This window comes from Pteropus vampyrus, unplaced genomic scaffold (assembly GCF_000151845.1).
Source record: "Pteropus vampyrus isolate Shadow unplaced genomic scaffold, Pvam_2.0 Scaffold584, whole genome shotgun sequence".
Lineage (NCBI taxonomy): Eukaryota > Metazoa > Chordata > Mammalia > Chiroptera > Pteropodidae > Pteropus > Pteropus vampyrus.
In genome coordinates, this window is record NW_011889365.1 from 506,730 (window position 1) to 533,470 (window position 26,741).

General features: G+C 37.1%; 1 protein-coding gene across 3 annotated transcripts in view; it reads left to right on the forward strand.

Annotated features, from left to right (window-relative positions):
- The window catches only part of CNST (consortin, connexin sorting protein), a 91,723-nt gene that overhangs the window by 24,604 nt on the left and 40,378 nt on the right, over positions 1-26,741 (forward strand). For 2 of the 3 annotated variants that reach the window (XM_011384518.2, XM_023525646.1), the window contains exon 2: positions 10,414-10,843. In XM_011384518.2, coding sequence (XP_011382820.1) covers positions 10,464-10,843 — 380 coding nt within the window. In that variant the 5' untranslated portion in view covers positions 10,414-10,463. The remainder of the gene's footprint in view (positions 1-10,413; positions 10,844-26,741) is intronic. The other variant, XM_023525647.1, reaches the window with a different exon arrangement.

The window sequence follows — 26,741 nt, forward strand, 5'->3', positions numbered from 1 at the left end:
AGCTGCTGTTTTTTGGGGAGGGTTGCACCATGAGAATAATTTGAAGATAGCGTATGTGACCAAGTAGAATGGAGACTATGGATTTGGAGTGGAACCAATTTCAGTGGGCTGTCAGCAGCCCTGCAATGGTCCACTGACGACTTTAAACCTTCTCAGTGCTTCCCAAGCCCCTGTCCCCAGCACCCCTCCACCCCGCCTCCAGCAGATATCCTACTCCCTGTTTCCCCAGAAAGCTAAACCATGAAATGGAAATGCCTCCTACTTAACTCCAGTGTAATGCCCTCCCACGGGTCCGCCCGTCACAGTGCAGAGCACACCCTTTTCCTATTCAAAGCTCGTCCTGTGTCCTGGATACATCCCACCTCCTCGGCCTTGGCTCCACCATCTGTTCAGCGCTCTGTCTCTCTTACCCCGAACTTTTGCCGCTCACCTGGTCCTTTCCTTTCGTCTCGGCATCCTATCTGTAGTCCTGGAAAAAGGGAAGGAAACCTCGTGTTATGAAAGGTCAGCACAAATGAGTTTTCTAATATTTAAACCTGGCCGTGTCACTGATGAAAAATCTTTCAGAGGTTCCCTACTGATACATTTAACAATTCCCACTAATGATTAATGATCTGGAACTATGCGGTGAAAAGTTTTCTCAGGTATTTTGAATATAATTACATGTTATCTATTGCTATCATTGAATTCAATGTTCTATTTTTTGTATTGGTTGCTACAAAACGAACCATGGGACTCAATGATAGCACTTGTTAAGTATTGAAGAGATTTGAAATATACAGATGTAAACAGCTGGGCCTTTTAAGTAACAGATCAGCTCTTAAGTTACCCAGGATCGTTGATGCCAGCTCAAATATGTAGTTTGGTGTACTTACGTAAAGGACAGTATTTGACTATTATCTTACATTCACATTACTTTAATTATAACTTAAAAGTTTAGGAATATAAGTTCTCATTCCATCTTGTATATATTCTAAAACTACCACAGAGAGAAAACATTCATAAATCGGTGTAAGACAAGGAGTAGATATTGTACATGAAGACTTGTTCATGATAGTAAAGTGTGCTTAGCCAGGCCCAGTGCGTATCAGTGAAATATTTTAGAAATTAATAAATGTTACCTTTGGGTTTCATATCTGTAGCAATTTCAATTATATTTTTTAGATCTAGAATATCCGATTTTTCAAAAATCAAGTCTAGTGATAAACTATTTGCTTTTGCCACTATATCATTATCGACTTTAGTTCTGAAATTTTCTCTTATCTAAATCCTTGAACATTGTAATAATAGTTATTTTAAAGTTCTCCAATATATGGATCTCCTGTGAGTCTATTTCTGCTAACTGCTTTTCCTCCCACTTTTTTGTCAAATCTTGATTGGTATGCTTGGTTATTTTGTATTATATATCGGGCATTATAAATGAAAACGTGGAAGATAATTTGAGCCGTTATTGGATTTCTTATTCCAAAGAGAATCTATTTATGTTGCCAGCAGGCAACCAAGTTAGCACAGATTGCCTTAATTCAACCAGCGCTAAAGGCGATTCTCCGGGGCTTCAGCCCCTGTGAGGCCTAATCTATTTCAGGCTCACCTTTTCTCTAGGGAGCAGCCCTTTCAGGTCCCACTGAAAACCTCAGTCTTCCCTCTTCTTGGCAAGCCAGCTCTGTAAGTTCTGAAAGCTCTGCTCAGCTTTTCTGGCCTCCAAACTGAAGCTTTCTGCCAGCTTCTCTAGTCATTACCATCAGGAGGGTTTGTCTGAAAAGAGCTAGTCTGTCCTTGCCAGAAGTAGAACCCTTTTATCCTTTCTTAATGTTTCTTTTTGCATGTTTTAGAAATAGACATACACATATAAGTTAGTACAGTACATGTGCCTATGATTTATGAACACGTGTACATACAGTGGGTGCATAAGCATGATAATTTCTTTGTTCATTAGGGGAATCACTGTCAAAGTTTAGAGACTTGAACTTCATTTCCCATTCTTTAGCTGTGATGTTGGTTCAGAAAATACCTGTGATCTGCCTAGTAGAAATTATTCTATCTGTTCAAGGGTACATGTCCAATTTTTGACGATGATTATATATAACAGAGATTAATGTGTAAACCTAAAGAAACGAGATCACATTTAAGGAGTACAGCAAATAAATAGCCTTATTAGTGGGTTCTATTTTGCCTCAGCATATTTTCTAAACTCTCTATATCTGAAAACATTTCAAGATACTAGAAATTGTTTGTGTTGCCGTCTCCTTAAAGCAAGCAATTCGGTGTTTACAAAATATGCTTCTGAGCTTAGTCAATTTTTTAAAATTAATATAAAAATGATTATAATGGTTCAGGATATAGGCTTTGGAGTCAGATTCTTTTAGTTTGAATTTGGACTTTGCCACGTGCTAGCTATGTGACCTTGGCCTGTTCATTTAGACTTTCTGTTGCTAGTTTCTTCTCTGTACTGTGGATAGAATTATAAATCTGCTTTGTAGGACCTGTGGGAAGATTTTAAAATATATATATACACATATATATACATACTGCCAGATACTTCAGTCACTGTTGATTGTTGTTAATAATTAGCAGTTTATTCAGACAATGCTAACTATAACTGTTTCGCTAGGCCTCTTAAGAGAAGGATCTAATGAACCATTTGCTTTTGCCAAGAATTAGCAAGAATTATCATTTTAAAACAAAATAAATAGTTTTATGTATACATTTAATAATTAAAGTGTAGCTAGATTGCTTTATATCACTAGTTATGTAGCAAAGTGCTCAAAGTTTGAAAATTAGTAGAACAGTTTCCAGGAATATATATAGTAGTTATTTAGCAATAAACATAATTTTTATTTTAAAAGGAGTGGTTATGGTCTAAACCAAAAAGTATTTTTAGATTCTTAAGATTCTGCTGTTTGCGGCTTTAAAGTGTGGTTACACTTTTCTTTTATAACAAAGAAGCATTTAAAACCAAATAAACACAACTTACGTGTGAAACTAGGCAAGCGACTCCTTCTTCTACACTGTGATTCCGTCTGTGTATGTGGTAGTAACTGTGAAACTAACTAAAAACGCTTGCGTTGCTAACTGGTGGTTTCATATGCTACAGTTTGCCCACCTTTCGTCTTCAAGGGACATAGAAGTCAGTTTCTAGGAACATTCTGAATCATGAATTTAGTCACCCTGGTAGTCAGAATTTCTAATTAATGATTGTTGAATGAAAAAAAAAAAGAAATTATTGCTGTAAAACTTGTTTCTGGATGTCCGAAGATATCCTTGAACTCAAACTGTTTTAGAGATTTGCTTCTACTTCGTTCCTTTAAGTAAAACTTGTACGTGTCTATGTGCAAGAGAGAGGGAAGAGGAGAGAGAGAGCTCTCTCTGTTTTCACACTGCTTGGACGTTCTCACAGCAAGGCCTTCGACCTGTCATTTCCATGCACGTAACAGGTTCTGAACTCAAGGGCTCTGGCGATATGGACACTATCTTGAACTGAGCCCCATTATGAAAGAGAGGAGTGAGGAAAATGAAACAAATTATGCTTCTTTTCACTCAATTTATCTGCCCCAAGGTTGTTTTGGGTTTATGAGTCACATAGTTTCAGTTAATTTCAGTTAATTGAAAACTGAATTCAGTTAATTCAGTTTTTCATATTTTATACTTTTTCACATTTCTATCCTTCTTATGGTATAACTTTTCTATGACTTTTTTTCTATAAGAAGAATGAATTCATTATCATGAAATTGTGTTTTTATTCTTATTTTAAAAATATTAATACAATCTGATTTACTTATACTGTACAATTATATAGAAACTTAAATATTTAGAAAGATTATTGTAAGGCTGTGTTACTAGTTATAATTACTATTCAATATTTATGAAGCGCCAGGAACATTTTGAATATGGGAAGTACCAAAAAATGGGATGGTATGATTCTGGGGTTTACATTCTGAAAATAGAATATAAGGAAGTACTTACAAACTACTTTTAAAAGCATATAGTACTTATTTCCCTCACTAAGTATTTACCTTGTTTAGTTATACTAACGTTAATGTCTAAAGCCTGGAAATGCTTACAATATAACTTGCATTAGCAAAAAAGAATCCAGAATGGAGTGATTCACCATAAGCCATGACCCGGCTACTGTGGCACTGTCAAGGTGATACCGTGGAGAACAATGTTACCCGTTAGAAATGTAACGTAAGCTGGATGTGCAGTTCTGTTTCCTAGTAACCACATTACAAAAGCTTTTAAAAGTTGAAATTAATTTTAACAACAGAGTTTATTTAACCCAATAGATCAAAATATTATTTCACTAAGTAATCAATATTGGAAATTATTAATGAGCTATTTTACATTGTATTCAGAGTAAGTATCTGAAATGTGTGTATTTTACAACATAGCACATTTCAATATGGACACATTTTTCATTGGAAATGCTTGATCTGTATTTAGATTTCCTAAAATTTATCGATGAAAAAGCAGATTCACATACCCAATTTGTTCCAGATATATATGTTTTTCCAAACAACATTGATTTTAAGTTAATTAAAATTTAATAAAAGTAAAAATGTAGTTCTTCAGTCTCACTGTTTGTATTTCAAGTACTCAGCAGCCGTATGTAGTTAGTGGCCATTATGATGGATAGCACAGGTATAGAAGAATATGATAGCTAAGGTACCTAGAATCAAGGTTAATAGTTTAGCTAATGTTTAATATAAGAGAAATTATGTAAATTAGTAAAAATTATTATATTGAAATTATGGAGACACATTTTAAGTGAAATTTATGTCTGAATTTCATGTGGTCTGCATCATTGAAGAAGACAGTTTGGAGATAATTGCGAACTCCTCTGGTTCTCAGACGGCGGTCCTCAGGTGTTGATACTGTTAATTCCTAGAAACTGCCTTTTACCATATTGCTGTGGTCAGTGTGGGGTATGAAATTAACCTCGTGAATCTTGATCAGCATTTTTAAAAATATGAAATAGTATTAAATAGAATGGCTTCATGCGTGTTAGGTTTCAAGATACCTGTTTTGTGTATACAGGATCACAATGAAAAATGAATCTATTGTTGGTCGCAAATTTTTGAGACATTTTTTTCAGGCATGTTTTTGATTGCTAGTATACCAAATATTGCATATACACACATATGGTATGTATTTCTAAACAAAGCATTAATCACAGAAAATTATTTAGCAACGAGATATAAAGTGACATTAGAACATGCCTAGTGAATAAGATGGGAAAATGTCAAGTGACATATAATCACCATAATAAGCACACTATTAATAAATATAAACCCAATTATATATGTGTGTGGTGACTTTCTTCCTCAGTTGACTTATGAGTAGCCAATTTTGAATTTGGGGTTAATGGAATACCTTATTGGTTTGATAACTGTCTTCCTGTAAATTTTGGATTTGACTAGAAATCATCAAATTTAAACTTGGGGTCACATCTTAATTCTCAAGAATCTTGGCTTCTTTCAAAAGTAAAAACATTGTATTTAGGCCTAATTTGTATGGATTACAAAAAAATGGCACCTAAGATCTCCTTAAAACATTTAAATAAAATAATTGCGTGATATTACATATTTAACTATTCCTATAATTTTTAAATTAGTAACACTTGATGTTTAATCTCATCAGATATCCAATAAGATATATCAAAACTGAAGTCAAATCAAACCGGGATTGAGATTATATTTTTGACAAAATGTAGATTTTTTTTAGTCCATTACTCTGTATTATTTGTTTATTTAAAGCTTCTTCAAAGTTTTGTGGTTTTTCAAGTTTTGTATAAGCCAAGCTTGAATATGTTTGCTTGAAATTCTTCAGCTGTGCACAGTCAACATGTCAAATAACTTTTATACGATGGACATATTTGGAATACTGTTTTGCCACAAGAGGCTGGAAACTTGGGCAGCACTCACTGTCATGCTTTTAAAAGGCAAAATATGCCAGAGAAAGTGCTGTGCAGTGATCACAGTGTGTCACTGTCTCTTTTGTGAGGACCGGTTGTAGACATAGGGACTCTTACAGGATAGACATACGGTTTAGATACAGCAAATAACCTTGGATGCCATTTCAAGTTTACTTCTAACCTCTAGGTCCCATACAACATTAGAACATATTTTAAAATACTGTGTATCAACCGGCTCTTTTTCTCCTGGAGGTGTTCCCTTCCCTCAGTGCTTTCTTATAGTGAGATACAGATGCATCGGAACAATAGCCTTTTGACTTTGTCATATTTTTCATTTTTTATGTTTTTCGTACTATTTTGCTTTTTTTTTAAATGCTGATCAAAACGATGTGAGTGTAGCATTGAGGGAGAAGAAAGAAGAGGAAGAAGAGACAAAAAAAAAAACACATTTATAACTGTTTCCAAAGATAGTAGGACCGTACTGATTAGAAATTCCATTAAGAAAGTTATCCTATTGCTTGGATTAAAATATTCTAATTGAAATGTGTTGGAATGCAGACGGAAGCCAAATCTTGTGTACTAGTATGTCCCTTTACCTGTCCGATAGGGGCGTGGCGTGGATGGCAATCCACATGCATGACTTCTTCCTTTTCAGAGGACCTGTAGGAAATTGTCCCTTACTCCTTCATGTTGCTAATAAGTACAAGGCCCGGCACTAGACATTGTGAAGAATGAAAATTATTTGTGGGTGGGTTATGGGTATTCAAATGGCTTAAATCCAGTAGGACGCATATGCAAAACTATACATAGGACAGCATTGGGGAAGGACTGTGGTGGTACAGACCACTCTTGAGGAGCATGTTATCTTTGGAATGGAGAAGTCAGGGCAGGCCAGTTGGGGTGACTTTTGGTCCAGGACTTGAAAGATTGGTAGGTGTTTTGTAAGAGTAGTTAGTTGTAGGACATTCACACCTTGGAAAGACTGTAAGAATTAGTGTTTAAAAAAAATAGTAGTTTAAAAGTTAACTTTTGGGAATTAAACTAATTACATCATCACAAAATCATAGGAGGCAAATATCTTGAAGCCCAAGGGAGGGAATGCCAACTTTACTGGTTGGTAATAGGTTCTTAACTTAAATAGTATATTAGTATATATAAAAAAAAGTTCTCAATAAAAGAAGGTAGGCCATATAGGAAACGGTGTATTGTGTGGATACAGCACTTTCCAGGGAAAGAGAGAATGTCAATGAACTTGAACTTTTTGGTCATTAAAGATGTGTCTGCCCTCCACTGCAAGGTGGACATTCCTCACTGGGGTCTGCCTTAGCTGAAGTGAAATATTCTTTCGGTTACTTTCTCCACATTAAGAGTATAGCATCAGGATCATAATTCACCCAAACTGCATTTCTAAACTTGCTAGCTGCATGACTCTTGATAATATATAATACTTGGTCTCCTCATTAATATGATGAGATGAAAATTACGTATCTGCTCAGGTAATTGTGAGAATTGAATAAAAGTATTGATCTGAAGAGTTTTACTCAAGTACTGGGACATGACACTAAACAAAGCTGTGAATGTGATCTGTAATTTTATACTCACCAAGGAGCCTTAATCACTAATATCTAGATATCTTAATCATCTGAAAGAGGGTGTACAGAACAGATGCGTCAGTAATCCAGGCACCACATGAGATATCCCCATCATGAATGAATACTTCCCAGCATTCTCAAGTGATTTATGATGTTGGTTAACATTAGTCTGTCATCAAGAACTTAATCATTCCCAGAAGGTTTGGAAAAGCGCTGTTTCTGTACCTGCAGTAAGGCTGTGGACCTGCCTGGGTAAACCTACCAGTGTTTAATGCCAAGCTGTGAGATTTTTCAGCAAGTAATAATGGCTACCTTTCACTGAGCATTTACTGTGGGCCAAGCATTCTGCTAAGTGCCTTACCTGCTATGTTGTCTAAGCTTCTAAAAATGACTCTTCAACTAGGTATTAAAGTTCTCCACTTTTACAAATGAGAAAATTGAAGTTTGGAGGTGTGAGGTGACTTCTCGAGGTCATACACAGTTTGTTAAAAGGTAGAGCCAGAACTTGAGCCTTGGTCTGCCTCTGCTCGCAGCCATTTTGAGGTACTGCATGAGATTCAAATCAGGAAGACCTGGTTTCAGATCCAATTCCACTTTCTAAGAATATCTTAAACAAGTTGTTTTTGCCTCTCCAAACCTCAGATTCTTCATCTAAGACACAATGAATACATCCCATGTAGGATTGTTTGGAAGATTAGAAATAAGATATGTGAAGTGTCTGGCACAGTTTCTAACATACGCTAGGGACTCAGTAAGAGATGATAGTTATCGTTTTGGGCTCTCTAGACTCCTTTCTGCCTCCCACCATCCCCCTTGGCTGTGATCTCTGTGTCTCATTCAGGTAAAAACTTTATACTTGCAACTGCAAATACATGTCAGAATGTGCCTTGATGTATTTAAATTAAAAATCAACTGAGGCTATTACCAGTTTTAAGAGCTGACATTTCATTTGTCTTACATAACCATATAAATTTCACTGTTCTTATTGTGATAATATATGTAACATGAAATGTTCCATTTTAACCAGTTTTAAGTGTGCAGCTGAGTGACATGAATTACATTCATGCTGTCATACAACCAACACCACTATCTGTTTCCAAATCTTTCGCATCACCCTATGCAAAAACTCTAACCTTTAAGCAGTAACTCCCATTCCACCGCCCTCCGTCCCTGCTCACCTCTAACCCGCTTTCTGTCTGTTCTAATGTTTCATGTCAGTGGCCTCGGGCCATATTTTTCCTATTGTGTCTTGGCTTATTTCACTTTAGCACAATGTTTTCAAGATTTGTCTATGTCGTGGCATGTGTCAAAACTTCATTCATTTCTATGGCTGTACAATAGTATTAATAATACGTATGAATTACCACATTTTGTTTTTCTATTCATTAGTTTTTGGTTGTTTCCACTTTTTTAGATATATACTTTAAAACTCATTTGAGTTTGAATTCTCTCATGATAATGACCTTGAAGGCACTTCATTAAAATAATAACTTTTTAAAGTAAAAATTATCATCTAGAATTTCTTTTAGGTCTACACTGAGTTATTCTAGTCAGGTTAAATCATTTTACTTTTTATGTTGCATACCTGGGAATATGTAATATATATTTTAAGGAAAATGATATCACCCAGATTTAGATATTTTTATATTTGCCAAGCAGTACTTTTATGTCCAAATCAAATATTCCAGTTGCAAAATGTTGAAAGCATATGATACAATCAGTGTAGAGTTAATGTTATATTTTATATTTCCTTTTTGTATTTTTAAAGAATTATACTTTACATGTTTCTAAAGAGTAAGCATTTCTGTATATTGATTAGAATAATATTTTAAAATTCCTATCACTGAGGTTTTTTTCCAGAATTACATGACTATTATATTTAATCCAAACCCAAAATAATGGTTGGCAAGAATAAAAATAAATCTGGCTGGCATCATTTTTCTTAAAAAGTACTTTTGGATGATAAAAGCAGATTAAAACATAACTGATAAAGGGATGACAATCCATTTTGTAGATCTTTAAAATGTTAACAAGATCCTCAGAACAGATTTAGATTTTTCCAACTCTAAACTAGATAGCCTAGAGTTAACCATAGCCCTTGTTATTTGTTTATTTTTTAATTATATAAAAGGAATTTGCTAACAACTCTAAGGTACTTTTCCAGGGCTTATTTTCAGAAAGTAAAAGACATAATGAGAATATAGTGTAAAAAAAAATGCCTTTTTTCACTTAATTTTAAAAATGTGTTCAGCTGTTTTCATTTGCAAATATTGCTGCTGTTTGGCCAGACAAGGACTTATACAACTTTCACTTGTCTGGTTAACTGTCCTGGGATAACATGAATGAATGATTTGGGGCAGATAACCTCATTTAACCAGTAACCTATTCTACTAAGGCAGTGATCTCCACATGATGCGCATTAGAATCACCTTGAGAACTTAAAAACACATATCAGTACCTGGGCTCAGATCCTCAGACATTATGATTTAAAAAAAATTTTTTTCTTTTTCAGTTACAGACGGCATACAATATTATGTTAGTTTCAGGTGTCCAACATAATGATTAGACATTTATACACCTTACAAAGTGATCACTCTGAAATGTTTAGTACCCATCTGACACCATACGTAGTTATAGACATTCTGGTTTAATAGGTCTAGTATAGAATTGGACAAGCTCCACAAGTAATTAACATGCAGTCAGGGTTGAGAACGACTGTATTCAAGTGAGAACTAGATGAGGTGAGATGGGGTGGGATTGTAAGTGGGGAGGAGGTAGTAGGAATGAGCTTCAATCATTTCCTTTTCTTCCCTAGTAACAGTCAGACAACTCAAGAGGAGAGGAAATGAAAAGTCACTGAGAATACAGAGTTTATAAAATGAAGTAGCTTTTCTCTTTTTGTCATTGTAGACATGGAAGGACTTTAAAGAAACTTAAATGGTTCAACAAAAGATGCTCTAATGGATGACAGTGAAACTCCTACATGTAATCTGCAGATAGAACCACAAGATGGATGTCATCCTGGTGACAACGTGGAAAGTACAGTAACACACTTGCCTTCTGCATCAGACGAAAATGAAAATCAACTTGACGCAGACGGGCATGCGCGTCTGAGCAGCAGTGACAGTGCAATGGGCAAACCCGGAGTGTCCGAGCAGGACAGTCTAAACAATAACGAACGCTGCACGCCGCGCTGTGAGGTGGCTGCAGGTGAGAACTTGGAAAACGCTCCTTGTGAAGGCCCCAAAGATGGGCAGGACTTCTTGGGAAAGGACAAAAGAATACCCGGAAAAAGAAGTTCAAGGAGCAGAAGAGGCACTGCCGAGAAGATACCACGAGGTATTTTTCTTTTTTAATTTATGCTATTCCTTGAAAATAAGTCATCTTCCCACCCCATACCGTTGATGCTGTGCTGCATCTCACTTCTCCTAATATATTCCCGAGCTCGTTCTGTACCCTCCCATACAGATCCACCTGTGTGGTGTGCCATGCATGTCACATGTTCCCGCATTGCCGCCCTGTATGGGTGGACCATCATTTATTTAACTACTTCTTTATTGCTATTCCCAGTGTTTTGCTATATAATAAATGTTAAAATGGACATTCTTTGTACATGTTTTTACACTAGGTACTTTAACTGTATATGTAGTCCTTTATAAATTAGAGAATTTTCTAAATTAGAGTCCTTTCTTTATAAATTAGAGAATTTTCTAATATCAGTCTTAAAATTTTCTCTCTGTTATCACTGTGGCTTTGCTCTCTAACCTGTGAGTTTATGTGCTAGTACAATCATACTCAGCCTCTTTACAGAATCCTTTCATCTCAGGAGGTGAATAATATACATTGACATATATTAATATATATCTTATACCAATGTTGAATAAGACATCTAGCTTTAAATATCTATAACCACTTTGGTTACAGAGTAATTCAGGGTATTTCTTATTGAGCATGTGGTTTGGCAGTTAAAGTTTGGAACTATGGACTTTTTCACCTGAATCACAGGGCAGCTCTGGTTACTTTTGATCAGAAACGTGGAACTGGAGAGTTCTGGCTCAGCCCAGCCTGAGACTCTCTAGTGTAGCAGCACTTCACCCAGGCTCTGCATAAAGCTCCAGGGATGAAGTGCAGTGTCTCCTCTCATCTTCTGCTCTCTTCTTTGGCTAATTAGAAATACAGTCATATAGACTAGTGGTTACCAGAGGGTGGGCGGATGGGGGAGGTAGACAGGGTAAAGGGGGTCAAAAATGTGGTGACAGAAAGAAATCTAACTACGAGAGGTGAACACACAGTATGAATATATATGTGCCTTACTGTTAAAGTGTACAGATGAAACTCTTTGGATTTCGTTAACCAATGCCCCCATACAAAATTAATTGATTGATTGATTTAAAAAAAAAAAAAAGAAATACAGTCAATTTATCCACATCCATTGTTTTATTTGTATTTTTCATAAAAGATGAAACTTTCCAGTTTCTACAAATCAATCCTTATTTATTCTGTAAGGTAATTTGATAACTTTTTAATGTTACTCATAATTTGCCTTTCCAGTTAATTGATTCCTTTGTCTTTGTTTTCCTTGGTCGACTTAAAGCAAATTAAAATAATTTTGACAAGAGATATGAAAGCATTTTCTGAAAGACATAGGGTAAGCAGATGATTTATACAGTACTATTTGCATATAAATTAATTTATTGTATATAATTCAAGAGCATTTTGACTGTGCCTCTCTAATCCGATCTTGTGGTGTTTTTAAGAACTGAGACCTAGTTGTATATGTATAAAGGTCAGTCATAGATTCACGATCATGGCTCCTTTTATTCCTTCCTATCATGACCTCATTCTAGTTTCCCTAGGTATGATTGTATAATTTAAAGTTGTTTAGTACTTATTATCCAGTGAACATATATATGTAGAATTACTACCCCTTAATGCATTTGAAATAATATGGAATAATTTATAAAACTTAGGAATCATCTTTATACAGATTATTTTGTATATCTTATATGAAATGAACTTAAGCATATAAGAAAACTGAATTAAGAGCTGTAAAACCTAAGTTCAACTCTTCTGGTTCTAGGTTACTCGGTGAGACTTAATCATTTAGTACTTTAGTTTCCTCACCTGTATAATGATGATAGTCATCTACATATACCTATAAGATTGTTTGCCAAGGAGTGAATTTCTTATATTTCTAAATAGGAATGGTATAATCTAAACTCAATTGAAATTTGGTGCTTCACCTCTAATAGCTATAGTATTTTTACATGTAAGGGGTACGTTTTTATTTGTACTATAAGTTTTGTTAAATTAAAAGAAGGTAAGTTTGGGTGGGCAAAAGAATTTTAAACTGAATGAAAGGATATTTTTTAAGGATAGAATTGTCTCTTTCTAACCTAGGAAGGATATAGAGTGGAAAGCTTTAGGATTACGTGAGAGCTTTCCTCAGTTTACCCTAAGAAATCACTGAAGCCTGTCCTCTCTCAGTACATATCTAGTCACCAAGTCCAAATGATCGTATCTCCCAGTGATCTCTCTAGTTGGTCTGTTACTTTCCATCTTCACTGCCACGGTTCAGCATCATGTTCTTAGCTGGAGTACTGCAAACCCCCAAAGATATCTCCCATTTTGTTTCTCTATAACCCACTCTGTCTCAAAACTAACAATGCAGATAGTTTTTGCTAAACATCAGTGTGTTTATTCTTTTTACTGTGAAATTTTAATATCCTAAATAAAGTTTCAAAATTTTGCAGGTATTTTTCTAATAAAAGAATAGCTTCTCAAATGTGAAATGATATATAAAGTGTGATATTCAGTCCCAAACCAGAAATAAGTTTATTGTAGGTAGGTACTCTCTCAACACTTTTTTGGAAACATACATTAAGGTAAATTTATTCACTCTTCGCTCCCTTACTTAGTTTAATTTATAATAATTTTTCATTTATCCCATTTGTAAAAAAAAAAAAATAGTATTAGGAGACATGTCATTATAAGTTTTCTGAAGGCAGCATTTCTATACACCTGATACAACCTTGAACATGGCCTCACATAAGTCCAGTTGTCATTATAATATGGGCTTATTTTTTCCTTAAGAGAATTGAATCCCCTTGATATAGTCACTAAGCAGGTTTATAAGCTGCATTCCATCAAGTTTTCACTTGCATAGTTTTAGGTAAATAATATTCTAAAAGTTAATGAACATGAGCCTATAAATTTTTAACAGCTTTATCGAAGTAGAATTCACATACCCTATAATTCATGCACCTAAAGTATACAACTCAGTGATTTTTAGTATATTCAAACGCTATGCAGCCATTACCACAGTCAATTTTAGAGCGTTTTTATCACCACACAGAAACCCCATACCTGTTAGCAGCCACTCCCCATGCATCCCTGAGCCATCCCAGCTCTAGGCTACCACTAATCTACTTTCTTTCGCTATAGAGTCACCTACTCTTGACATTTTATTTAAGTGGAATCATACACTCTATGGTTTTTTTATGACTGGCTTCCTTCACTTTGCATAATGATTCACCCATGTTGTAGCATGTATCAGTATTTTATTTCTTTTTATGGTCAAATAATATTCCATCGCATGGATATATCACATGTTATTTTTTTGTCAGTTTCTGAGTATTTGGGGGTATTTCTCCTTTTTGGCTATTTTGAAATATGCCCCAATGAACATTTGCCTACGAGTTTTTGTGTGAACATGTTTCCATTTGTGGGGGTTTTTATATGCGTGGGAGTAGAATTGCTGGATCATAAAGAAACTCTGTTTAACTTTTGAGGATCTTCCAAACTATTTTCCAAAGTGGCTGCACCACTTTACATTCCCACCAGCAATATTTGAGGGTTATAATTTCTCTACATCCTCTCCAATACTTGGTAATATCTGACTCTTGATTATAGCCACAGTTTTTTTATTGAGATGTAATTTATATGTTAAATTTACCTTTATAAAGTGTACAACTTAGTGGTTTTAGTATATTCACAAAATTGTACAACTGCCTGACTCTAGAACATTTTATCCCCCTAAAAGGAAACCCCGTACCTACCCATTAGCAGTCACTCCCCATTCCTCCCTCCCCACAACCAACCCAGCCCCTGGCAACCACTAGTGCATAAATGTTACATGGTTATAAGGTACAAATTCAGATTAAGTGTTTGATCATTGCCATGACAACATACTTTAGTTATTTACCCAGTCACCATAGTATCTAAACATTTGACAAAACAGTTGAGCAAAAGGCAGGAAGCCAGAGATGGCAGCAGATGGAAATTGAGAAAGGAAGGCCCTTCCAGACTGATTTGCCACTATTCAGTGCTCTGACTTGTTCCACTGAGGCCCTCACAATGTGGCCAGCTGGGAGGTGATGAGGAGGGCCTGAAAGCTGGAGGACAGCAAACCTTGGAAATGAATCTGTGGCCTGAAGTCAAGCTTGTGTAGAGAGAAGAACAAAGACTTTGGGTTTGAATATTGATGGGCTCTACCTGTTCCTACCTGTGTAACTCCAGAAAAGTAGTTAACTCATTCCCCTGAGCCTCTTTCCCCACCTGTATGTCTTGCAGGATTGTCCTTATAAGGAACAATACTGAGTGTAAAGCACTCTGTAAAGTACCCAGCATAAAACGGGTGCTTCTAAATGGTCATTGTTGTCTTTATGTGGGTCACAAGATGAGTTTTGAGTGGCATGACTAAGAGCAACATTCAACAAAATTAAGAAATTGATTTAATTTGACTCTGAATCTATCTTACTTCTTTTGTCAGTATCTTTTGGGGTCTTTTTAATGCTCCTTTTTTAGATTTACCTAAACCTGCCCCTCTGTTCCCTAACTTGTATTCCTAAAAGCATATTTGCAGTGGCATCCTAGTTTAATGGCAGAGATAACATGCCTACTGACATGCTAACTGGTATCTAAAGTAATAACTGGTAATGTCATGAAATATGAACTCTCAAGACGTATTTGCATTTTACATATCTGCCTTCGACCATAGCAGAACCTTTATAACCAGCCTTCAAACTCAAATATCTCGTGGAGCCAGTCAAAGAATTTATATGCTGGTGGTTCTGGCCAGGATTGCAATCTTTGAGATTGATGTGGACTGTGGAGAACAGCGGTGTGCACACCCTGCCTAAGTGCATTCACATTTAAAAACTGAATTGCTAAACTACTATCAGAAGAATAATAGGTGCTGGGATCGATATTTTGGAATCATAACCCATTCTGTTCATTAGGTAGGCAAATGGACAATTTAACTCTCTTTCAGACTGTATGCTAAACGTCCATAATTCTGAGGTCCTGGTTTCCCTTATCTCTGCTCCTAGTAGGTATCCCAGCTCTTCAAAATGAAAATGTCTTTGGAAAGTGACCTGCAGAAGCAGGTCTTCTTATTCTTTCCTCATTAAGGGGTTGGTCAGTGAAGACAGATCATTCTCTTCTGGAAGGCAGCCGTTCCCTGTGTGAGAACAGAATAAAAGAGTTCCCGATTTGTATAGATTTAAATAATTTTAGAATCAGAAGGGACTTTAAGATTACTTAAAAATTCCCTCAATAAAGAAAGCGCCAATGTTAGTGTAGTAGTTTTCTCTTGCTGCTATAACAAATTACTACAAACTCACTGGCGTAAAACCAACACAGATTTATTATCTTACAGTTCTGTAGGTCAGGAATCTGACACCGGTCTCACTGGGCTGAAACCAAGGTGTCAGCAGGGCCGTGTTCCTTTCTGGGGGCTCCGGGGGAGAATCAGCTTCCTTCCCTTTTCCAGCTTCTCGAGACTTCCTGCATTCCTCAGCTTCTGGTACCCTTTCTCCATCTTCAAAGTCAGCAACAGCACCTGGCGTGTCCAGTCTTGCTCTGCCTCTACTGTCCATGTTTAAAGACCCTTGTGATTGCATTGGGCCCACCCAGATGATCCAGGATCATCTCCCTTTTTCAAGGTCAACTGATTAGCAACCTTCATTCCATCTGCAGCCTTAATTCCCTCTTGCAATGCAGTGTAACTTTATAGATTCTGAGTATTGGGACATGGATGTCTTCGGGGGCCATTATTCTGCCTACCACAAAAAAGATGTTAATTAAAGATTTTAAAAGACTAGATGATGACTTTACCTAACGGAAGAATTCTTCCCTTTGTAAAAAAGTTTTTTACATTATTTCGTATAAGCATACACAGTTACTTAGTCAACATATATTTACTGAGCCTTGTATGCCAGGCATTGTAAAACTTGGCGAACCTGCCTTGGAGTTTTTTACGTGTGGAAGCCAAGTAACTAACAAGCTCACTCTAGCAAGTTGGGAGTCATGATTGGGGCTAAGTAAGCACATGGCCGGGAACATACACTGTCCTAGGAGGGTTTTGGAAGGCTTCCAAGAGAAATTGATATCTCAGCTGAGATAGGACATGTAAGTGCTAGCCAGGTAAAGGAGATGGGGATCAAGAGGAGGGGAAGGACGTCAGAGGTATCAGGCATACCAATGGACTAAAGCCCAGAAAACAAGAAGAGACAATATTCAGTTTGGCTGGAGCAGAAGAAAAGGAAAAAATGAATCTAGGTGAAATAGCAGAGCAATAAAGAGATTGAGATTCAAAAGATTAGCAAGGCCCAGATTATAAAAGATTTTTGTGTTATAATATCCAGTTTGGGCCTTCCCACAGCTCTGAACAAGAGACTGATATGACATAAGTTATATTTTTTAGAAAGATGCTCACCCTGCAGTGTGGAGAATGGGTTAGAACTGTGTAAGATTAGAAGCAGTGCCACCAGTTAAGGGTTTTTTGCAATAGTTTATGCAGAGGATGCTGGTGATCTGTGCTGAGCCAGCAGCTGTAGGGCTGGAAAGAAGTAAACAGATTCGAAGTTATTAAGAGGGTGAGATTGATTGGATCATAGATTGAGTATGAAAAAAGAGTCCAGGATAATCCCCAGTTTTCTGGCTCAGGCACCAGATGCATGATAATGCCTCTTACTGGGGGTAGGAGTATGAGGAGACAAGGAGCAGCGTGGGGAGAGGAGCATAAAGGCCATGTGGCCATTTGGGGTTCCTCAGTCAGCTAGTGGACGTGTAGAACAGGCAGTTGGTCTAGATCTCAGGGCTGTGATCCTGGCTAGAGATACAGATTTGGGAGAACAAGAAGGGATCCTAAAAATAACCTACTCTAACACCTTAATTTTTGCAAACGAGAAACTTATGGTTTAATTCAGAAAGTACCTCGTCCATCTTTGCAGGAGAGAGAGGAAGAACTAGGACGTGCATCCGGGGCTCCTAATGAGTTACCAGCCCCTTCTGTGCAACACGGTCCTGCTTCTGCCAAACACAAAGCTCTCTTGATAGGGTTAATAATAGTAATGGTAATTCACCAACTTTTGTTTATTTTCTGCTGTGTAAATATTTGCCAGGCTCTAGCAGTGTCTACGGTCATGACGAGACAGGACTCGCCCTCACCCTCTTGGACTCCTCATAGAGTGAGCAGGAAGGCAGGCATTAAATAATTGTTACAGGAGTGCATAGTGCGTAAAGTCAGTTCTGGGGGCTGTGCCTTGGGGCAACGGGGAGCACTCCGCTTAGGGAACTGATGCAAGTTCAATGTGTGTTGGAGAGAGCAATTCGAAGGGTGGTAGAAGACAAGCAGGAAGTATGATGCCCTGGGTACTCTGACTGCTAATGAAAACCTTTCCTGGAAAGCTCAGTTAGGTGCTGCTAGTTTGGGGTAACATACCACCTGCTTCTAGAACAGTAGAGATGTGCGCCCTGCCATCCCTCAGCTCTGTCCAACGGACTGCTCCATCTCCAGGAGCCGTGGGAATGGTCTTTGTTGCCACGGAAAACAAACATGTAGGGGAAGGAAATGACAAAATATAATAAAAAAGCTATTAGTTTTCTGTTGTTGCATAACAAATTTCCCCAAAATTTAGCAGCTAAAAACAACGAACTGTTATTTCATGGTTTCTGTGGATCAGGAATCTGGATGTGGCTTAGTCTGGTACCCTGGCTCCAGTCTCCCATGGGGAAGTAGACAAGCTGTCCGCAAGGCTTGCAGTCAGCTTAGGCTTGGACCAGGGCTGGAGATCTGCTTCCAAGCTCATTTACAAGGGACTTGACAGGCCTCAGCTCCTCCCCATGTGGTTTACCCCACAGGTCGCCTTATTACATGACAGCTGGCTTCTCCCAGGGTTAGCAGTCCAAGAGACCACCCCAGTTAGAAGCCACACTTATTTACGACCTAATTATAAAAGTGACATTCTATCACTTCTGCTGTATTCCATTCATTAGAAACCGGATACGGTGGTGTGGCCCATAGTTACTGAGAGGGGATCATACAAGAGCATGAATATCAAGAAATGAGGATCAGTGAGGACCATCTTAGCGGTTGCCTGCCACAGTCTGCCCAGAGAATGGCAGTGTCTCAGAGTGTGGCAGGGGCCCCAAGAGAAGGTAACAATGGGTCTAGTCACATTCTTTTCTGAGCACCTTCCTCTGAGATCGCTGGTAGGACCCAGGTTATATCGTGGTACAGACAGGCCAGTCAATTTTCTATTCCTTGTCTAGTTATCATTTCGTAACTTCAGTTATGCTCTTAAAATGTGATATCTATGTGGCAAGAAGGTGAAAAAAAAGAGAATTACTCTCAATACAGCCTTTCAAAATCTGTCCAGAAACCAGAATTCTCCATCAAGTCCCAGTAATGTGATAGTTATACAAAGAAAAATTAAGAAATTTATACCTCCAAGTTCATATGAGTATACGATTAGATATATATTAAAGGCATGAATGAAGACATTTGTCTTTATTTTACTAAGAATATTTTGTTATTGACTTCACAAAACTCACCTTGATGGAGGCATAAATGCAGTTGAGATCCTTGGGGACTTTGACTTCTCAATTTTCTGCTGTTAAAGTAAAACTTCTCACTGATAAGTAGTTTTCTAAGTAGTCTTTTGTTTTCTTTTTTTTATTGCAGCCTTTTGCTTGATCATGTTCCTACAAAAAGTAGATGTCTTCTTCTTATCTTTATTTACTTAAACTAATACTTTCTAAATATCGCTCATGGGATCAAAACTGCAGCTGATTAAAAGGGTATTGTTATTTTTTAACAAGGTCATTATATACATCTGAGACTCTAATTTGGCAAAAAGCACACAAGCATTTGAAAAATGTAGCCACACAAAACAGAAGCAGGTGGAGGGTATATGTATGTATGTATATATATATCTATATTAGCATATTATTTGGTAATAAAAATGAATAAAGTACTAATACATGCTACAACATGGATAAACTTTAAAAACATTATGCTAAGTGAAAGAAGCCAGTCACAAAAGACCACATGATTCCACTTACATGAAATATCCAGAATAGGCCACCTCCTAGAGACAGAAAGTAGATGAGTGCTACCCAGAGCTGGGAAGTTGGGGGAAGAGGAATTGGAGATGACAGCTAACAAGTACAGGATTTCATTTTCTAAAATTGATTGGGGTGATGGTTGCACAACAGCAAATATACTAAAGCCGTTGAACTGAATGTATGCTTTCAATGTATGTGAATAATATCTTAGTAAAACTGGTTTTTAAAAAAGCAAATAGGGGTAGCAATTGGTTTGGTGGTATGAAGAAGCAGTTGGGGTACAGCCTTGTGTCTGTAAAATTTAAAGATTACTGGTATAATGGAATTTGATGTAACAATTTTCTATAAACTTTACAGTGAAATGCCTGTCAACATGTTTCTGTGCCTTTTTTTTTTTTTTACTTTATTAAAAGTTCATCATTAACTCCTAGTTTTCTAAATCTTCCTTTCTCACATGATTCCATTAATGCAAAGAGAATCTCTCATGTCAATAGTTTTTCGGGAACTATAGAACATTAAGGTGAGGAGGGTCCCATGGAAAGAAAATTTAGCAGTTTGGTTTTCCTTGGGTATTTAGGTTATCACTCTTCTTCCACAGACACTGTTTCTAAGTTTTGAACTTAAATATATGCCTTTATATTTGTTTGAGAAATGACGTGTTTCTATTTCAGACTTATAGGAGGATTACATATTTTATATAAGGTCACATAAAATTTGAGAATTTTATTTATCCTTTTTTATCCTGGAGAACCAAAGAATATTTTATATATGATAGCTGATAAAATCAATGTGCTTGGCATGAACAAGAAAATACAGTAAAATTTAGCCATTTTGATATTACCAAAACTGTTAACAGACTTCTAATGGAAAAACAATGTATAATTGCATTTGAAACTTTGATGCTTGAGTTGCCTCTAGACCTAGATAAGAAAAATTTTAATTAGCATAATTAATTGCATGCTTACAGAAATTCCTTGCATATTTTTAGTTTTAATAAAACATGTTGAAGTGTCAAATTTCAAATCAGACTTCTATGAGGCAACTTAGGGAATGCAAACATTGGTGCTAGTTGGCAAATTATACATAATTTAGAGTCTAAATCCCAGCAGTATTAATGTGTCCTAGTTATGCCTTCAATGTGAATTGAAAACAGCCTAGAGCAAACTCTAGAAAGTGTGGAACTTGAGAGACTAGCTCTAAGTGCTGTGATAGGGTATATCTGCCACCGGAGTGCCTGCTTTCACAAACTCAGAGTCAGTGGACATGGAGCCTCTGGCCTTGAACAGCCCTCAGACAAGTGTATATCGTAACTGAGCCTTTTATGTGAAAGGAGAAAATAAATAATGCTTTTTGAGTTCAAGACAGTCTGGCTAGAGGCGGAGAGCTTAAATACTAAGGTAGGCATAGAGATCGCGATGGTGGTTTGGCGGTGCTCATTAAAATTCCTAATGAATAATTAGAGCTCTGCTTCATTAAGAGCTCAACAAAGCAAACAAGCTGTAAATAGGGCTGCACTTTCTGCTCAAGAAGAACGCCTTCTGTGACATCTACTTGAGAAGAAAATAAGACTATTCTTTCGAAGGTTTGTACATTGTCCTTCAGAGGCTGCTATGATGGCACGTTAACACGTAGGTGATTAGCTAGTGAAGGATGGTCTTTCAGCCCTGTTTAAACCCTTTAAACCCTCCAAACAGTTCTGAAGGAGGAAAAGTGATTTTCGAGATGCTGCCTAAAATAAATCCAGTGGCTGTTTTTTAAGTCTTTCCATCCTATATTGACATTGAAATCACTTAGCTAACACTCAGCCGAGAGAAGAGTGTTACCACTTTGGATGCCTACTAAGTGCTGGATGCACCTTGTACGTCACTTAATTTAATTTTTAACCATTGATTTATAAGGAACCAGCTTGACAGAAGTCAAGTCACGTAACCTTAGATCACAAGGCAGCTTGACTGCAGCAGGCCCTCCTAACCACAGCCCTGTGCTGCTCCCTCTGAAGACATAGGCTGCCACCTGATGGCACAGGAGACTGTGCCACGTGGAGCAAATGCTAATTATGCCATGATTACAGAAGATACTCTGACCTCAGGTCAGGTCAGATTAATACTAGTTAAGGAAAAGGAAGGATTATTTCCTTTTTAGTCTAACATAGGAACCACATAAAACAGGTATTAAAATTTAGTTCTGATCCATCTTCCAAGCTTATGGCCAAGATACGCCTCAGCATAAACAAGTAGGACGGTTTGAGGAATTCATTTGCTCAAAGAATCACAACATGCAATCACAGACATGAAAGCATTTTTTCTATTATTTTTATTGCGGTAAACTATTATAACATTAATTTGCCATTTTGAGTGTACAGTTCAGTGGTATTAATTACATGTTGTTTAACCATCACCACTATCTATTTCTAAAATTTGTATCACCTCAAACAGTGACTCAGTGAGTATTAAGCGATACCTCCGCATCTTTCCTACCTGAACCCGTGGTAACCTCTGTTTTACTTTCTGTCTATATGAATATGCCCATTCTAGATATTTCATATAAATGGAATCATATATTTAGTGGCTGGCATTTTTCACTTAGCATAATGTCTTCAAGCTTCCTCCATGTCGCAGCATGTATTCCATTCTAAATATTCATTCATCTCTTGATGGCTATTTGGGTCATTTCTACCTTTTGGCTAATGTGAGTAATGTGCTGTGAGCATTGGTGTACATGTATCCACTTGAGTGCTCATATACCTAGAAATATACCTATGCTGTGTATATACCTAGAACTGGAATTGCTGAATCAATATGGTAATTCAATGGTTATCTTTTTGAGGAACTGCCTAACTGTTTTCCGCAGCAGCTGCACCATTTTACATTCCCATGAACAATGCACAAGGGTTCCAGTTTCTTCACATCCTCTCTACCACTTATTTTCTGTTTTTCTGATAATGGGTCTGATAACCGACCCATTGTTTTGAGTCAGTTTCAGCGTATAGTGATGCTATGGGCTAGAAATTCCTGGGGGCTCTCACCTGGGCCCATACTACTTGAGTTGAGGCATGCCCCCACAGACATTCACTGACCACAGCCAAAGTTGCGGCCAGACCAGCCCTTGTGGCTTTTATTATAATTGCAAGACCCATCTCAGCAACAGCCATGGGTGAACTTTGAAAAAAATGATTTCTTACTCACAGCTTCTGGAGGGTACACAGCACACCCAAGACCACACAGCAAGGTTTTGGGAGGGGCAGAGAAGAAACGAACCTGGGGTTCTGCCTTTATGAGGGTTGAGGGTGGAGTGCCTTAGGTTTCACAGGTTCACTGTTTATTGGTGAATTAAAACATAAGAATGGGAATTAAAGCTCAGTAAGGGAAAAGCAAGTGATCAAAGGGTCAGTTATCCAGGCCCGGGATAGATTCTGGGATGTTGGACATCGTCAGATATTTTTTATGTGTTATTTTAGGCGATTGTGTGGGAGTTTTCTCCATTCTGTTAATGTAGTTTATTACACTGATTTCTTATGTCAAACGACCCTTGAGTTCCCGGGATAAATCCAGTTTAGTAGTATCATATGACCATTTTAATATGCTGAATTTGGTTTGCTAGTATTTTGTTGAGCATTTTTGCATCTATATTCATAAGGGATATTGGTCGACAGTTTTCTTCTTCTGTAGTGTCTTTGGCTCAGGGTAGTACTGGCCTCCTATGATGTTAGGAAGCGTTTCTTCCTCTTCAGTTTTTGGGAAGAGTTTGAAAATAGTTTGTGTTAATTCTTTCAATGTTTGATAGAATTCACCAGTGAAGCCATCCATTCTGCTAATATCTGCCTTTTACTTGAAGAGTTTAAGAAAGGAATTCTGCCATTTGGCTATTTTTCTGTATGCCTTACGTATTTTTGTTTCTCAATCACTGCCTGTTTTTTCCTTATATTAAGACGATTTTTTTAGTAGTATGCCGTTTTGATTCTTTTGTTTTCTGTATATTTATAAGTTATTTTCTTAGTGATTTTCTCGGAGATTGCCATTCACATCTTAATTTGAATAATACCAATACTTACTTTCAATAGTATACTGGCACTCTGGTCACATGCATCTGTCTCTCCCCCTTTTTATTGTTATTGTCACAGATTACAACTTCATATATTATGTGCCTATTAATATAGAGTGACAGTTGTTTTATGTATTTACCTTCTAAATCATATAGGAAAAAAGCAGGAATTACAAACCAAAAAAATTCAATAATGCTGGCTTTTATGTTTACCTGTGTTGTTCTTTTTACTAGTGTTCTTTATTTCTTAATGTAGTTTTAAGTTGCTGTCTAATGTCCTCTCATCTTATTCTGAAGGATTCCCTCCAGCATTTATCGTAGGGCCCGTTTGCAAGTAAGTAGCAAACTCCCTTAGCTTTTGTTCATCTGAGAATTTCTTAATTTCGCCTTCATTTTTGAAGGATAGTTTTGTTGGATACAGAATCTTTGGTTTTAACTATCTTTTTCTTTCATTACTTTGACTATGTCATCCCACTGCCTTCTGACTTCAATGGTTTCCAAAGAGAAATGAGTTGTCTATCTTATTGAAATTCTCTTCATGATGCTTCTCTCTTTCTGCTTTCAAAATTCTTTGTCTTTGGGTTTTGATCACTTGACTGTAATGTATCCAAATGGGGCTCCCTTTGAGTTTATTATGCTTGGAGTTTGTTGAGCTTCTTAGATGTGGAGGTCATGTTTTCCCTCAACTTTGGTTAGTCGTCAGCCATTATTTCTTCAAGTAGACTTTCTGCCCTTTTAACTCTTTCTTCTCTTTCTGGAACTCTCATGTGTATCATGTAACAGAGTTCTGACAAAATTGATTTTGGTAGTCTGGTTGGGTTTTTTGTTTGTTTGTTTGTTTGTTTCTGTGGAAGGACAGGAGTTTGGAACTTCCTGGTCCATGATTTTGCTTTTTTCACTCAAGGCTTTTTAATTTTACAGTTTTTCAATCTCAGGAGCTATGCCCAAGGCATGAAATTAAATTGAAGAGCTCTGAAAAGTACTGTTTCATATTTTGTATGATAACATCTTTTAGATAAGGTGCTTTTGATTTAGAAGCACCAAATTTCTGTGAAGTGATATTATCTCTGTTTTAGAGATGGAGAATAAAAAAGCATAAATATTGAAGCCATGTAAGGATACAGCAGTTAAAATAAAGTTAAAATCCTATAGAGCTCCAGGAAAACAGTTTGGTGGTTCCTCAAAAAGTAAAATAAGCCAGATGCAAAAGAGATAAATACTGTGTGGTTTCATTTATATGAGGTACTTGGAATAGGTAAATTCATAGAGGCAGAAAGTAGAATAGAGGATTCCAGGGGCTGGAGAGGGAAGGGTTTGGGGAGTTAGTTTGGTGGGTACAGAGTTTCTATTTGGGGTGATGAAAAAGTTCTGGAAATGGATACTGGTGATCCTTGCATTGTGAATATAATTAATGTCATGAATTAAACACTTCAAAATGGTTAAAATGGTAAGTTTGTGTTTTTTTTAAATCATCAAAAAAATTTGATAGAGCTCTAAGCTCACTGTTAGGGATACACAAGCTAATTCAATTGCAGCTTACCGAGTTTTAAAACAAAACTTCCGGAGCATTTATTAAGTACTTTACTATATGCCAGCCACCATGCTACATGCTTTATATGGAATGTTTCACTTCCTCTTCTCCATAGACTTATTAAGTACTACAATTAGCCTCAATTTATAGATGAGGAATCTGAAGCACAGAGAGAGAATAATTACCTTGTCCAGTATCCTATTTCTACTAAGTGACACTCTCAGGATTTGATCCTAGGCAGTCTGACTTCAGACTAAGCCTATTTGTTGCACCATGCATCTCACATTTTCTGAATTTAAAGTGCATTTGAAAGAGTTATGTTTCATGTTTGACTTAGCATAATTTGACAAAGAACCATGATCACACATGCCTCTCCTCGGAGTGTGCTGACAGCCAGGCTTCTTCAGAACAGTTCCTGCCCGCCATTCTCAGCAAGACAAAACGTGATCAGAGAAAACGTGATCAGAGAAAGGGTGGATGGTTCACCCTGAAGGGAAGTGGTGGAGTTTGGTTGGTTTCAGCCGTTGTTTCTGAATTCCGATTATGACTCTCCCTCCCAGTCTTTATTTGCTGTAGCCTCAGTGTGATAAAAGGGAACTTCAATGCATGGATCAAAGAAAGCATTTTTATCAAAGCAGTGCATGTACTTTTGTTTCCTAATACCTTTCTTCCAAAAACTCAGTGTTCTTAATTGAAAGAAGAGAGGGAATTGTGGATAAATACAAGTGCCTCCTACTTTATTTCTTATCTAAACGTAATTTCTTAAGAGAGTCCATATGAAAATAGGCAATATCCCCATTAAGCAAATGGAGAAATTAAAGATTAAAGAGATTGGCATACCCAGAGTCACAGAATTAGAAAGCAGTTGATTTAGGGTTCAAACCCAGGCAGACTGACTTCAAGCCCAGGCTCTCATTTAGTCTCTGATGAATTTCAGCTGCATCATCTATGATTTCTAATACTCACTTTATAATGTTGTCAGAGTCCAGTGACATAGTGGATATGGGTTTGTAGTATACTCCATGATACATACTAATATCCAATCAACTTTTCTTCCCAGGAAGTGTTTGAATGCCCATTCCCACGTCAGGTCCTGTGCCCCATGCTGAGGTCACAATGGTGAATCACACACCTCCCCTGTAAAAGCCGACAGCCCAGGCAGAGGGAATAGCATGAACACAGGCAGATTGTCTTCTAAAGCCACACAAACCTGCATGTGAGAATGCATTCTTATACTCTGAGTAACAGTATACAGCATTTGAAAAGCATTAGGCCTTTAAATGACCTTTCTCTCATCCCCAAACGTCCCTGTCAG